The sequence below is a fragment of the Bubalus kerabau genome, chromosome 6, assembly GCF_029407905.1.
Source record: "Bubalus kerabau isolate K-KA32 ecotype Philippines breed swamp buffalo chromosome 6, PCC_UOA_SB_1v2, whole genome shotgun sequence".
Classification (NCBI taxonomy): domain Eukaryota; kingdom Metazoa; phylum Chordata; class Mammalia; order Artiodactyla; family Bovidae; genus Bubalus; species Bubalus kerabau.
In genome coordinates, this window is record NC_073629.1 from 44372386 (window position 1) to 44386386 (window position 14001).

The 14001-nt window shown below is 37.3% G+C and overlaps 1 protein-coding gene across 1 annotated transcript in view; it reads right to left on the reverse strand.

The window, feature by feature from the left end:
• The window catches only part of PALMD (palmdelphin), a 61690-nt gene continuing 47689 nt past the window's right edge, over window positions 1–14001 (reverse strand). The window contains exons 4-8 of the mRNA XM_055585008.1: window positions 11210–11324; window positions 11038–11071; window positions 10806–10919; window positions 7948–9042; window positions 1–3732 (exon numbers count right to left, since the gene is read on the reverse strand). Of these exons, the coding sequence (XP_055440983.1) occupies window positions 3689–3732; window positions 7948–9042; window positions 10806–10919; window positions 11038–11071; window positions 11210–11324 (1402 nt within the window). The 3' untranslated portion in view covers window positions 1–3688. The remainder of the gene's footprint in view (window positions 3733–7947; window positions 9043–10805; window positions 10920–11037; window positions 11072–11209; window positions 11325–14001) is intronic.

Genomic DNA, 14001 nt, shown 5'->3' on the forward strand with positions numbered 1-14001 from the left:
TCCAATTAAAAGCAGAGAAGGTCAGATGGATAAAAAAGTAAAACCCATGATATGATTTATTAAAATATAAAGGGACGGATAGGTTGAAAGTAAATAAATGGAAAAAAGCATAGCATGAAATAATAAGCTTGAGAAGGAAAAATGTCTGTTTCCAGCCAAAGAGTATCATCAGAGATAGACTCTACTTTTTTTTTTTGAGATAGACTCTTCTTAATTGATTATAGCATTAATATATTGAGAACTCAATAAGTAACTCAAGAGTAGTGTAAACATCCATGAGCCCATACTGATTTAAATTAATGAATAAATCAACAAATGAAGGAGAATAGACAAATCTGTACAGAAGAATTTGAAATAATTGATACAGATACTCTGTCCTCAAGGAAAGTGAGCCTAACTTCCTATTACTTAAGTGTGGGCTGTGCGTAGTGACTTCCTGCCAATGCAGACAGCAAAAAAGAATGATTTTACAGTGAAGTAATCTGACTAAATTATATCAGCCAGTTTATTAAGGTCAACATTAACAGTGATAAATCATGTTGAAAGTATGTATCATTGACATGATCTGATAAAAACAATACTTTACCTATTTAGTCTTCCTTTCACAAACTTATGACCTCAGTCTAATCAGGAAAGTAACATCAGACAATTTGCAGTAGAGAGACATCTTACACAATACATGGATGGTAATTTTCAAAATTATCAAACTTATCAAAAACAAGGAAAGTCTGAAAAACAGTCATAGCCAAGTGGAGCCTAAGGAGACATGACAAGTAAAAGTAATGTGGTTTTCCTTATACAATCCTGGAACTGAGAAAGTACATTAAGTAAAAACTATGGAAATCTGAATAAACTATGCTGCTGCTGCTGCTAAGTCACTTCAGTCGTGTCCGACTCTGTGCGACCCCGTAGACGGCAGCCCACCAGGCTCCCCCATCTCTGAGATTCTCCAGGCAAGAACACTGGAGTGGGTTGCCATTTCCTTCTCCAATGCATGAAAGTGAAAAGTGAAAGTGAAGTTGCTCAGTCGTGTCTGACTCTTAGTGACCCCATGGACTGCAGCCTACCAGGCTCCTCTGCCCATGGGATTTTCCAGGCAAGAGTACTGGAGTGGGTTGCCATTGCCTCCTCCAGAATAAACTATGAGACCTTAATTAATAATAATGTATCATTTTTGATTCATTAATTATAACAAATGTACCATATGAATGTAGAACGTTAATAATAGGGGAAACTGGGTGAGGAGTATATGGGAACTTTATATTATCCTCTGAATTTTTCTCTTAATCTAAAGCTGTTCTTTGAAATAATGTTGAATGTAGTTGACTAGATAAAACAACTCTGGAGCATGTGTCTCCTCATCTCGGGGAGAAGGTGAGTTCTTTGTATAAAGGATAACTGCCTCTTATTAGATGAAAACAGTTGTCTTTTTAGTTGCTTGAATGGTTGAATATATGTAGAAGGATAATATGGAAGCTGAGTAAAAAAATGGCTGGATGGTGCCAGTTTAATGCCTCATCTTTATCTTCATCATTTAATGCCTCATCTCCATATCCACCTTCTTTGTCCTGTTTTGTTATGTAAGCATTTCTCCTTTGCCAGCTGAAGCAACTGTGGAAGGTGTGAAAGTGTTAGTCGCTCAGTCGTGTCTGATGCGTTGCTACTCTATGGACTGTAGCCCTCCAGGCTCTTCTGTCCAAGGGATTCTCTAGGCAAGAGCACTGGAGTGGGTTGCTGTTCCTTTCCCCAGGGGATCTTCACAACGCAGGGATTGAACTTGAGTCTCCTGCATTGCAGGCAGATTCTTTGTCGTCTGAGCCACCAGGGCAGGCCAATGCTACACTTTGTCAATAGAGAGTACTGGAGGGATGCTTCAAGGGCAAAAAGGCACCTCACTTCCATTTTCCAGTTTTCGCTGAGTACAGGGACCAGTGGATGGGTGTGTGGATGGCCCAGTCTCACCTTAGCAGCTCTGACTGACCAGCTCCAGCTTTGCACTCAAGCCCCATCCTGCCCACCTGACAGCCGGTTTCACAGCAACTCCAGCTTCATCCCCAGGCAAAAGGCCAGCTCCTGCCTCCCATACCTTCTGGCTATGCTGGGCCACTTCTACATACAAGCCCTGGTCCATGACTCATGGTAAGTGGCTAGATGATCTGCCAGTCAGATTCTGGCTCATGGTGCCTGAGACCAACTGGTGTTACAAAGCCTCCCCTTGAAGATTACATCTTCCCCCTTCTGAACTGTTTACTCATTCGTTTGTTTGTTGACTGCTTCTTTGGTGCTAAGCAATGTTCTAACAAATTTTGTGTACAAAAGCAAAACCCAGTGATTTATTCACAAGGATGACAGAGCTACAAAAGAATGTGCAGATTTGACACGTCATTTATGCTAAAGCCAAAGGCATGAAGGGAAGGAATGGTACCCTTGGACCTGGGATAGGGGTGTTTCTGTGCAAGTGCTTCTGAAATTTGACCCTTCAGGTTTCCCAGAACATTTCAGGCCAGCTGAGGAGCTCTTTCCTCTTAGAGAAAAACTGCCCTTTGCAAACAAATCATCTGAGGTTGATGCTCCCCAGGTAAATTCTTGTCCTCATCAGGATCTGCTTCTTTTACTGCTCATTACCTCCACATCAGTAGCTAAGATAATTTCATCATGGACTTACCAGGGAAATTCAGTGTTTTCCCTGAGAGAGAAAAACAGACTATTCACTGAAAGACTTGGCAGGGCCTAGGTAATTTGCGCTGGGGATCCAAGGAAAGATGTGTTTGAGTGGATTTTGGAGGCTTGTTGGATAGAAGACAGAATAAGAAGGTAGAGTAGGAGAGAACTGTTATGGGAGTATCCTTCAAATCATGATTTAACATCTTGGCAAAAAATACTTAGGAATTAAGTGTGGTACACCTTATTAGTAAGTTTTAGCATTAGGATTCTGACTTATTTATAAGAACTGGTCGAACATTAGACCAGATTTGTGTTGAGAATTTGAGAACTCCTCCATCCAACAGCCTTGGGCCATAATCAGTCACTGTACCCTGGAATTCACATCGAAATGAATGAAAGAAGATATTTCAAGAAAAACGAACATATTGGTTATCAACTTTAAAGTCATGTACACTAATAATCTAAATCCAGTCCCCAAATAAGAGGATAATTATTGCATGCACCTTTGAAATGTATGCAAAGAGCTTTAAGTCTCAATTGAATTGTTCCTTGACAGGGGATGTAGTTGCCTGAGTCCTTGTTGACTTGGGATGGCACGTTTACTCATCAGAGTTGAAGATGAATATTTCTGTGATAAGGCACAGTGACTTCCTATAATCTCTCAGTCTTTGTGTTAGCAAAATTACAATGTCAGTTAATAAAATATAGTTGGGCTATTTTAAATAACTTTATTTGTAAATTTAACAAGCTCTTATTAGAAATGCTTTGGTATCAATACAATAAAAATATGTTGGTTTCCCCTCCACTGAATCATATCAAGTAACTGGAAAAGTTAAGCATTTGTTCTCCCCAGCATTTTTTGGAATTTTTTCAAATAAGGACTACTGCTTATCCACATGGCATAATATGGCTATAATTATAATTTTTTGTATCTTAGGAAAAAGAAACAAAATATCCAGAAGAGAAATCTGCAAATGTTTCTTAGTTTCTTCTTCAATGGATGTTTATGTAGATGGTACACCTCTCAGATAACCTTTTTTCCCAGCTTTGCCATTCTCATCCTTAATGCTGTAAAATAAAGAAAAAATAGAGAGTTATAAAAAGCTTTAATTTTCACTCTAAATGACCATTTCATAGATTGCAGGAAAGTTTGAAACATACCTCAGATGATTTTATCCAACAATGTGAGCATTGTTTTAGTAGCATAAAAAGATAGTAGAAATAATAAGCTATGGTTAACTTAGGGAAGAAGCAGGTTCAGAACTAGAAGGAGCCTATTTCTACAAATATTAATAAAGCAAACACAGCATAAGTTGAGTAAATACAGGACTAGTGCACATTAACAGTATTAGCCATAGATAAATAGCTATGGGTCAACAACTGTGTTTTGTGCATATTTCTGAGCTATGTACTACTAAAGAGAAAAAGGCATTGATATAAGCCCTAATTCATGATGGTTGGGTTATTTTTTAACTCATCAAATCTAGTTGTCGAAACGGGCTTCATCCTTAGGTAGAGAATGGCAAGAACACATTTTTTAAATAATGAAACAATGTGAACTAGTAATTAGGAGTTGGAGTCATTATGAAATGTCTTTGTCAAGATATAAGTACTTTCAAATGGCAAATTTATCTTTTTGAGAATATTTCACTCTTAATGATGTATTAGATATAGGAACCATTTTTAAAGTGTAGATTTAAAATTCATAACACTGGTATCATGCTCTTAACAGTTAAGACCTCATTATAGCTGCCTCAGTCATGTTCCAAAAGTTGAGAGATGCTTTCAAGGCACCAATCATTACATTTACATGTAATATTGCCCAAGCTCCAGCTATTTAGCTGTTTGAAAAATTTTGTTTAATAAAAAAAAGAAAAAGGAAATCATATTCTCTCATTTCACAGTTATATATTAGTTCTGTATTGAAAAATGAAGTGACCCTACTTCTAAGAAGCTCTTTTTCACAAATACGGCAAAGTTTGGGATCCAACACTATAACAAGACCATGGTCAGTTTTGTTGTCACTATACTTATATGAAATGTCATTTAAATGAAGCCAAAGAGCTTTATTTGCCTGGAAACTTTAAGGGAAATGATTATTTTCAGTAGCAGGATCAAGAATATTTCCTTGAATTTAGGACCAGCTGAGATAATTTTCCTTTGCTCTGTAGCCAGGAAGATGGTCCCAATTGCTGGGAGATGTTAGATGGTGAAACCTAATGACGGGAGTGTACCTCCACATCAAGAAGAAAACTGAAAAAAAAAAAAAAAAAAAAAAGAAACAAACTGAAGGCAGAAGGCAAGTCTTTATAGTTTTTACTCTGAGTCTTTGGACCATTACCTTTCCTGTACCAAAATAAGAGCAGGGGCAAAGTCCATTTTAAGGGGCTTTTTGAAGGTCTCTTTTAAGGCAAGGGCAAAGTCTCTTCCCTACAACTCAACTTAGATTCAGTAAAGCAGGCCTACCCAGTTGCTGTAGACCTTCAATGAATTGTTAAAGGACATCCTGGATGTCTGCATCCTCAGCTGTGAGGCAATCCAGTAGCTCACTGTCCCATTTCTTAAGGTAAAAAAAAAAAAAAAAAGAATTCTAGATTGTTAGACTCTGCTATTTCTTTCTTTAGGCTTATGGTAAGTAGATGGTGTGAGTTCCAAGTAGCTGTGTGGGGACAGGCAATGAGAAAGCCCCTTGGGTATAGTAGCTAAAAAAACCTGAGTTATCACCTCTCTTTTTACTTTTCCTTTCTATTCTTCTCTGAACTCTATTTCCTCTCCCTATGGCAATCCAGACACAGTTTTGATTGTTTTTAACTTGACAGAAGAGAGCTTGCTTCCTTACTTTCAGTATCCCTTGGCTTCTAATGGTTGCCACAGGTTGGCAATTCTGGCACCAACAGCTTGTGAATCCCCTGGAGCTGAGGTTCCCTACCTATTTATTCTGAAATACCACTGACATCTATAAGAGTGGAGAACAGAGCTAGAAGTACAAAAGTAGGTAGGTGAGGATTACCAAAGGGAGCCAGTTGTTCAGTTGGTGGGCATAGTAATAGAGTCCCAGTAAAACATTACATGGCCACTCATTGGCGGTTGTATCTGGCATTGAACCAGATATTTTAAACATGACCCTGTTATACTTACTTTAGCAAATGGATGTAACTTTGCCTAAATTTTCTTGTCATATCTCTCCTGTTCAAAGTTTTAACTAAATCTGGTCTTTAGGATCCCCAGGTTCCACTTTTCTCCATCTTTCTTTCTTCTTCATGCTCTTTTCCAAGTTAAAAATTGCTCTTAGATAAGACTTTGATAACAACATTTGCACAAATGAAAAGAGACTTATAGTTCTTGACTAGTACTGTGCCTACTAGGAATGTTTCTATTTAGTAGGGTATCTATACCATAAATAAAGGAATTGAATTAAATGGTGGATTTCCAAGTATCAATATGCATTTTGGGGGAAGGGGGATAGAGAGAAGCTTAGCCTACTTGGTGCTTGTGAAATTAAAATGCATGGGTGGCTACAAATTCTATGTATATGGATGGCCCTGAGGGCAATATGATATACTTATTTTTAACACCCATTTAAAAATATCAGTTCTGTAATCCACATGCTGAATTGGAAAACAAGAATGTAAAACAATATTATGATAGAAAGCAAGGAATTTGAAGGATTCTGTTTATAAGATGCTTTGATTGATAGAACATAACTTTGTATTGTTACTTTGTCTGGAAAAGTCTTCCTGTTTTCATTATTTTACCTCAGTGGCATGATTAGTGTTGTCTGGAAACATTAGTCACTTCCTATATTTTTCTCTGTGGTAAATGTGTTGATACGAGTAGGGGAGAAGGAATAAGGGTGTTCTGGAGGAGTTGGCTAACATCCAAGTTAAAAAATAGGAGGTTTTATAGTGGGTAATGTCACTGCTCTTGACCATAAAGGGTATGTTCCTCTTTTCTAAGTTTTCTGTGTTGTTCTTTAAAAAATGGATTTAAGATGCAAAAAGTGATCAATAAACAAAGCTCATTCTCAAAAGAGAGGAACTTTTAGTTTTAGTAAGTTTCTTTTGTGGGAACACATCATTAAACTCTGATTTAGGTAGATAATGTAAGTGTACAGTTACTAATAGGTTAGAAATTCTTCAGATAATCAAATTTACAATTGGTATGCCTAATTTAACTACTTAATAAAAAGGGAAGAGGTCCATTTTATTGTATCATTGGCAACCTAAAACTAGGTTGCTGGGTTACAGAGAAAAAATCCTTCCTGAATTGTCCTACCAATTAGTTCCTACCACAGTTCTACAAGATTATCAGGTTCTTTGATTGCTGGATAAGCTGGGACTTAATAGTTACTGCTTTTTAACGAGAATTCTCTCATTAGAACATTTAAAATTACTATCCCTTTCACAGATCCAGGACTTATGTCTGGATAATTTGATTTATGTCTTTAGGCATGGTAAGTACAGCTGTTATAATTAGTTTGATCATATTTTTATTTATTGTTCATAAATAAGTAGAATACAATATTCAAGTGAAAATAAAGAATATAAAATTGATGAGCTATCACTTTTGTAGAAAAAGTGTTATTTTCTATTCAATACTAAAAAAGCTAGATAGCTATAAAACTTTACAGGGAATGAGAATGTATGGAATGCAAATATTTAGAAAATAAAAAAATAAAATGTCTAAGTTAGGGAAGATTATGTGACATAAATATTATAATGTAGAATAAACTGATACCTTTTGTAAAATGTAGAAAAATGAAGGACATAAAGTTAATAAAATTTTAAAAGTGTAGAGAAACAAGATATAGCAAAGTAATAAAATATCACACTAAAAATAAAATTTGTTTTGTGTTTTTTTCTTGCAAAATTAAGGCAATTTGTTAACTTAAGTAGGAAATCTAAACCACAAAGAGGCACAAAAAAAGGGCTGGCTTCATTTCTTCTGGGAAAAGATCTAATATTGATGACAATGTGGTAGTGATTCAAACACATTCATACATAGTACCATACCATGGCAGAAGACGAATTTCAAGTTACTAAGGTCAATCAATGCCATACCTAAATAAGGCAACAAATTTTTGTTTCACTTTCTCTTTTGAAGTGACTTAATCACTTCACTTATGATGATAATAACTCATATCAACATTAATAAAAAAAATCTTAGCATCAGTTAGTCTATGAAGCGTCAGAAAAAGCTGAGAGCAAAAAGGCTTGGTAACAACCCAAAGAGAAGATTTTCACATGACTAAACAGCAGTGACAAGCCTTGTCATGTTTGTTACCTGTTAAGGATGGATCCTCAGTCCCATCGCCTGCTATCTGAACGTCCAGTGGAGAATGGTGGATAGGGCTCCCTAAGCTTTCTTCTTGTTCCTTCAGGGATATGGAGTTTTTATGGGGAGATTTATGGTTTGTGTTTTCATGGGGATTGACTTCTGCTCTCTTTCTCGGGAGCGGTGTTGGCTTGGCAGGCTGGAAAACCTGCCTGTGGGGAGCTATGGGGTGGTAGGCTGGTTTCTCAGCTTCCCCTTCACCCTCCTCCTCGTCATCAATCACAACCAGCTCAGCATGGATGATCCCATCATACCCAGTCAGAAGCTTCTTTTCTTCCTCATTGTCTTCTGCATGCTGATACCCCATGAATATCATTGTCACAGGCTCTTTCTCATCCAGGTCAGAAGGCAGGGAATGAACAATATTATATCTAATGTCTATCTCATCCTCCTGGCAAGGGGGTGAAGAACTCTGGCGTTCTGACTTCTCAACTAGTGCTCTGCTGGGACTCAGTCCTGTATTTGGAGAGGGAGTATATTTGTCCTGCATTACATTTGGTTCTTCCCAAGGAGTCATCAGCCTCTTTTGTTGGATGTGGGGCATCTCCTCTGCTTGTTGAATCATTGATCGGGGATGAGGTATCGGCCGAACTGGGCTGATGTGATTGACATTGTTACTTCTCTCCTCTGCGAGTCCGTTGTCCATGTTGTGTATGGATCCATTCACATCATTACCCAGTCCATTAGCTTTAATTTTTATCCTTTCTTGAAAGTTTGGTCCAGGAGTTGCCTTCTCTCTCTGTGGAGTTGTAGGTCTGCAAAATGGATTGGCATATACAGGTTCGTGGTACTCTGTTGGGGATTTAGAATTTCTCTCTGAAGCCTGTCTTAAAAGTTCCTCCACTTCAACTGGTGCCAGGCCATCGGTGCCATTGTATGCTGCACTGTGATTAGAGCTTACTGCATAGACTGACTTTTGCCCGTCGTCATAAACTTTTATCCCTGTACCTTTAAAGTCATCTGATGGGAGAGGTATTGAAGACAGGACTGTACTTTCTCCGGTCTTCAAGTCTTTTTCAACTTTGATTTCCATGGCATACAAAGCTGTTGAGAGACAAATTTGATCTCCGATTTAGTCAATTTTTCCTGTTGTAAAGTAACTTGCTTTCATAGTGTTTATGTCCAGTATACCTGTTGACATTATTTTATGAGAAATCTTTTTAAAATTTCTGATTTATTCATTAAATATATAAAGACTAAAACTTTAATGACATGGGATTTTGTGCAAGGATGTATGAAATTACTAAAAAATGGGAAAGACTGAAGAAGGGAAGCTGATTGTTCCAAATGGTAAGGATTTTCACTAGGAAACCAAAAGATGTTCCCTTTCTAATGAGAAAATCTGACACAACAGATTTACATTCTTTTATATTGCTCAGTAGGAAGAATCAGAGTTTTCTTTTTAATAAGGAAGAATATGTTACTCTGTGCATTACTGTTGGTAAAGGCTGAGCAAGGTATATTTTATTATGTTACATCCTTGCTCTACGTGTTGAAATTAGAGAGGTGTGTTCTAAAGTTTTCATAGCTAAGAGGTGGTTAAATATTGAACTGGTATTGAAGAGGGAGGAAGAAGGCTAGAATCACATGCTTCTCATTTTGCCTTATGTTTCTTTTCATTTTCACTCCCACTTTTAAGAAGAAGAGCTAAAAATAGAGCAGTATCAGCTGTATTAAAACAACTGAAGTGGGGGGAAATGGTTGATTTGGGGGAAGCTGAAATCTGTTTCATGGCCCTGGCAAGATCTTGATGCATGCATGCATGCTCAGCCGCTCAGTCGTGCTGACTTTCAGTGACTCCATGGACTGTAGCCCACCAGGCTCCTTTTCCATGGGATTATCCAGGCAAGATTGCTAGAGTGGGTTGCTGTTTCCTCCTTCAGGGAAGATCCTAATGGCCAGGATCATGACTGGCAGAGTAAAGCTAACGGGATCCTGGGCAGCATTACAATGTGGCACTGACTGTTTTTGTGTCCCCCGTCTTCCTCTTTGGAGACATCTTGCGTTTCATCTCTCCCCCACAGCCCAGTGGTTCTTGGCCTTCCCTGGCTACCCAACTAAAACTGTAATACACTCACCCACATGTGCCCTTTCCACCTTCTCTGCATTAGTCTTCTCTTTAGCATTTTTGCTTCCTAATATATTTCATTTATTTACCTAATTTTTAATCTATTGTCTCCCTTAGAATGTCAGCTTTTATTCTCCCTTAGAATGAGGGCAGAGATTTTTGCTGTTTTATTCACTACTGTGTTCCTAGTGTGAAAACTGAGCTTGGCCTTGAGCTTGGCATTGAGTATTTGTTGAATGAATGAATGATTGCTCCCTGAAGGTAAAGTGTCACTTCTCTTTCACTCTAAAATTCAAAGGTTCCCTCTCTGCCCCTATACAAGCCTTAATTTTCCCTGGGCCATTGACATTAGTTTCATGCAACCATTCTCACGTAGGGGCAAATGCCTGACCTCAGGGAGAATACTTTTGTTCATTCATTTAATCTTATTCTAATGTCTGCTACACAGAATATGTTGGGAGAGATATTTTTGAGCAAGGGAGCTTTGTTTCAAGAGCCTCTTGTCTCCTTTAGGTCTTTATCTTCCCTGTCCTTACCTAGTTTGCTGAGGAATAAAATGCATGAAAGAAATACTGTAACCCCATTGTTGCTACTTATACAAGTGACTTACCTCATGGAACTTTGTAAAATGGACCATTACTTAACCTGGAAGGATAGGATGTTACAGCAAGTTGCTAATATATGATATTGTAAAATATGAATTTGAGAACCTACCATTGAAGACAAAGTTTTCATATACCTTTTCTATTTTGTTCGTCATCTTCTATTCCTTCATTTCTTTCCTTCCTTAACCTGGAAGGTATGTAGGATTTTGGAAGGTCGGGGATATTAGCATAGATGTCTTCAACTGACTCTGTAAAATTCATATTAATTCAAAATACATTTAGAATATACTGACAATAGAGAAAAATTTCAGTAGGCTAATCAAAAAATATCTTAGCTCGACATAACATAGACTGCTCAAGACATACCTCCTGATGTTTCTTCCTTTTCCACCTTCACAGACTATAAGAGAAAAGAATTCTCCATGATTAATACAGTTTAAAAATAAATTCTAAATGTGAATATACTTTGAAGAATTATATACTATTTGTGGAATCATTTTGGGAGGGAGTCATAATTTTCAAATCGGCTAATGCTCACCCTTATTATGTCTTCTGTTGTCCTCTCAACTGATTTCAGTTTCTTTAAAATTGCTTCTTCATTGGTTGAGATTTGCAGTTCAGCCTTTTCAAGATCTTGGATCTCTTTCTCAAGTCTGAACAAAGATATATGTTATATTGTTTAAAACAATACAAATACAGAGCCCTCAACGATACAGTTCCCATATACCAACTTTACTTGGAATACTGCATATAAGTATCCAGATACCATATAAGAACTTAGCATCACACCAAACATTACAATAAGTACATAGAAGATACCCAATACCTGACTTTGACTTACTTTTCAAGTTGTTTGTTTTTGACAAGGGGGATTCTCAGGTAAAATATTTGACCCTTGGTCCCATTTTCTTCATTACAACTACTAATGTTACTTCCAAATGAAATTGAGAGATTTCTCTTACAAAGAGGCGTAAGTTTAAAGTTCAACCAAAAGAAATGGTCCATCTGTCATTAATACTGTAGATTGCCAATTTTTCTTACCCAAGTTTTCATAGAAATTACTTGGAAAAATATTGTAATTTTATTTTCTAGCCAAGCAATACTTTATAACATTATAATTATTATATTTGATTTAAAAATCATAACTATTTAACTCTTAAAACCCCTGCATATCCCAACACTGACAATGACACTTCATTTTAATTTTAGTTTTCTAAAAGTTGCTATATTATAGTGAGTAGTGTTCTATTACAATGAGTGAAGAGGAGAGAAATGGACAAAATCTAGTACAGAGGCCTCAGTTGCTGTTGTTTATAGAGGCTACGTTTCCTAGATTAAAAAAAAAATTATCACATGGTCTAACAAAGTGTAAGGGAACTCATAGGAACAGAAACAGACATTTGAAATTGGATTGTCACATCCTGAGCTGGTATCTTGACTAGTTGAGAGCTGCGTGTCAGATTCAAGTTAATTCCAGGGTGTGGCATCATGACCTCTATCCTGAATAAAAGCACACTACCACTGGCATTCACAAAGTTAGAAAAGCTGGCCCTTGGCATCCATGAAACACACACAATTTCTCAGGCAAATACTCTGAGCTCTAAAATCAGCTGCCTCAATGGATGGCTGCTTAGACATAGCAGCTAGTTCAGGAGATGACAGCTGTGGGTATTAGTGTCAGCTGAGATAACTGTCAGTTTTCTTGACTTCTTTCTTTAAGATGATCATGCATCTGGCAGCTCAAAATCCCTGTGCTATTGTCACACCAATAAAAGTCCAAGATATGGTCAAGCAGATCATTCTACTTATTGCTTTCATTTCAAAGTTCTGACTTGCCTGCTGCCTATAACTGTTGGTAGTTGGCTGTTTATAGCTGAGGTGCTCTTGCACATCATAAAACTCCAAGTAAAATGCAGTACTTCTGGTTTCTTAGAAGTTAGTAATGTGTGATGCCAATCTCTTAAAATCCCTCCATATCCACAGTACTACAGTTGCCCTTCGGTAGAGTTGTGGGGCTATATGTTGGTTGGTAGAATGGAAAGTTGAATACTAAAAGTGGTAGATCTGGACTGTTCTATTTCTGCTACTCACTACTTGTAAAAGCCAATTCTTTAAACTTTCCTGAAACTCAGTTTTGTAATATGTAAAACGAGGATGTAGTATACACCTTACTTGGTGCAGAAATTTGGTAAAGCTAAGAAGAGGTGATGTCTTTGAAAGCACATTAAACATAGTTGAGGGACTTCCCTGATGGTCCAGTGGCTAAGACTCTGTGCTCCAGTCTGGAGTTCAGTCCCTGCTCAGGGAACTAGATCCTGCATGCCACAGCTAAAGATCTGGCATGCCATAATAAAGATGGATGATCCCGCATGTCGCAATGAAGTCCCACAGGCAAATAAATATTCAAAAGTAAATATAATTGATATCAGATGTAAATGTTATTTTGGTGTAATTATCAAAGGTTTTCTGCAATACATCATGTCTCTCTTCCATTGTCTTATTCTGCAGGTTCCTTTACCTGATAGCATGTTCAGCAGCTCAGTTCAGTTCAGTCGCTCAGATAGCATGTTAGAGATAATCTAATGGGGAGCCTTTGGGTAGAAAACAAGAAGGCTCAAGTCATTGCTGCAAAAAGCTCTCAGGATCCAGCTGTGGAATCAAGTGGACCTGGGCTTGAGTTCTGGTTCATCTATCAAGTTCCTGGGTGACCCTGGACAAGTCATCAGACCTCACTAAGGCTCATTGTTTTCATTCATTTAAAAATGTTTGTTTAGCATTTACTTTGTACCAGGCACTATCCTGCATGCTAAGACGTAATGGTGAACACAGCAGTTCCCTGCCCTCAAGGACTACATTCTAGTGGATAGTATACAAATATAGGAGCTGGCAACCTTTTCCTATAAAGGCCAGATAGTAAATACTTTAGGTTTTGCAGGCCACATATGGTTTATGTTGCTTATTCATCTTTATGTTTTTTTAACTTTTAAAATATTCTAATAGTTTAAAAACCATTTCTAACTCATGGCTATACAAAATTTGGCCATGGCTAAATTTGCCAACTCATTAAAATGTATATATGTATGGCCCCAGATCAAATCTAGCCCTGAACTTTACACACACACACACCCCTCATATATTTACTTATAAATACACATACACACACATATATATACATAATAAACAAATGTGTATACATACATACATACATTTATTTATAAAGAAAAATCTTTCCTTGAAAAAAGAAGCTAAGGGTTATAAACAGAAGAATATAGGAAACAGAGGGTACCTAGGAAGGGTGTTCTATTTTAGATAGTGTGGTGATGGAGAAAC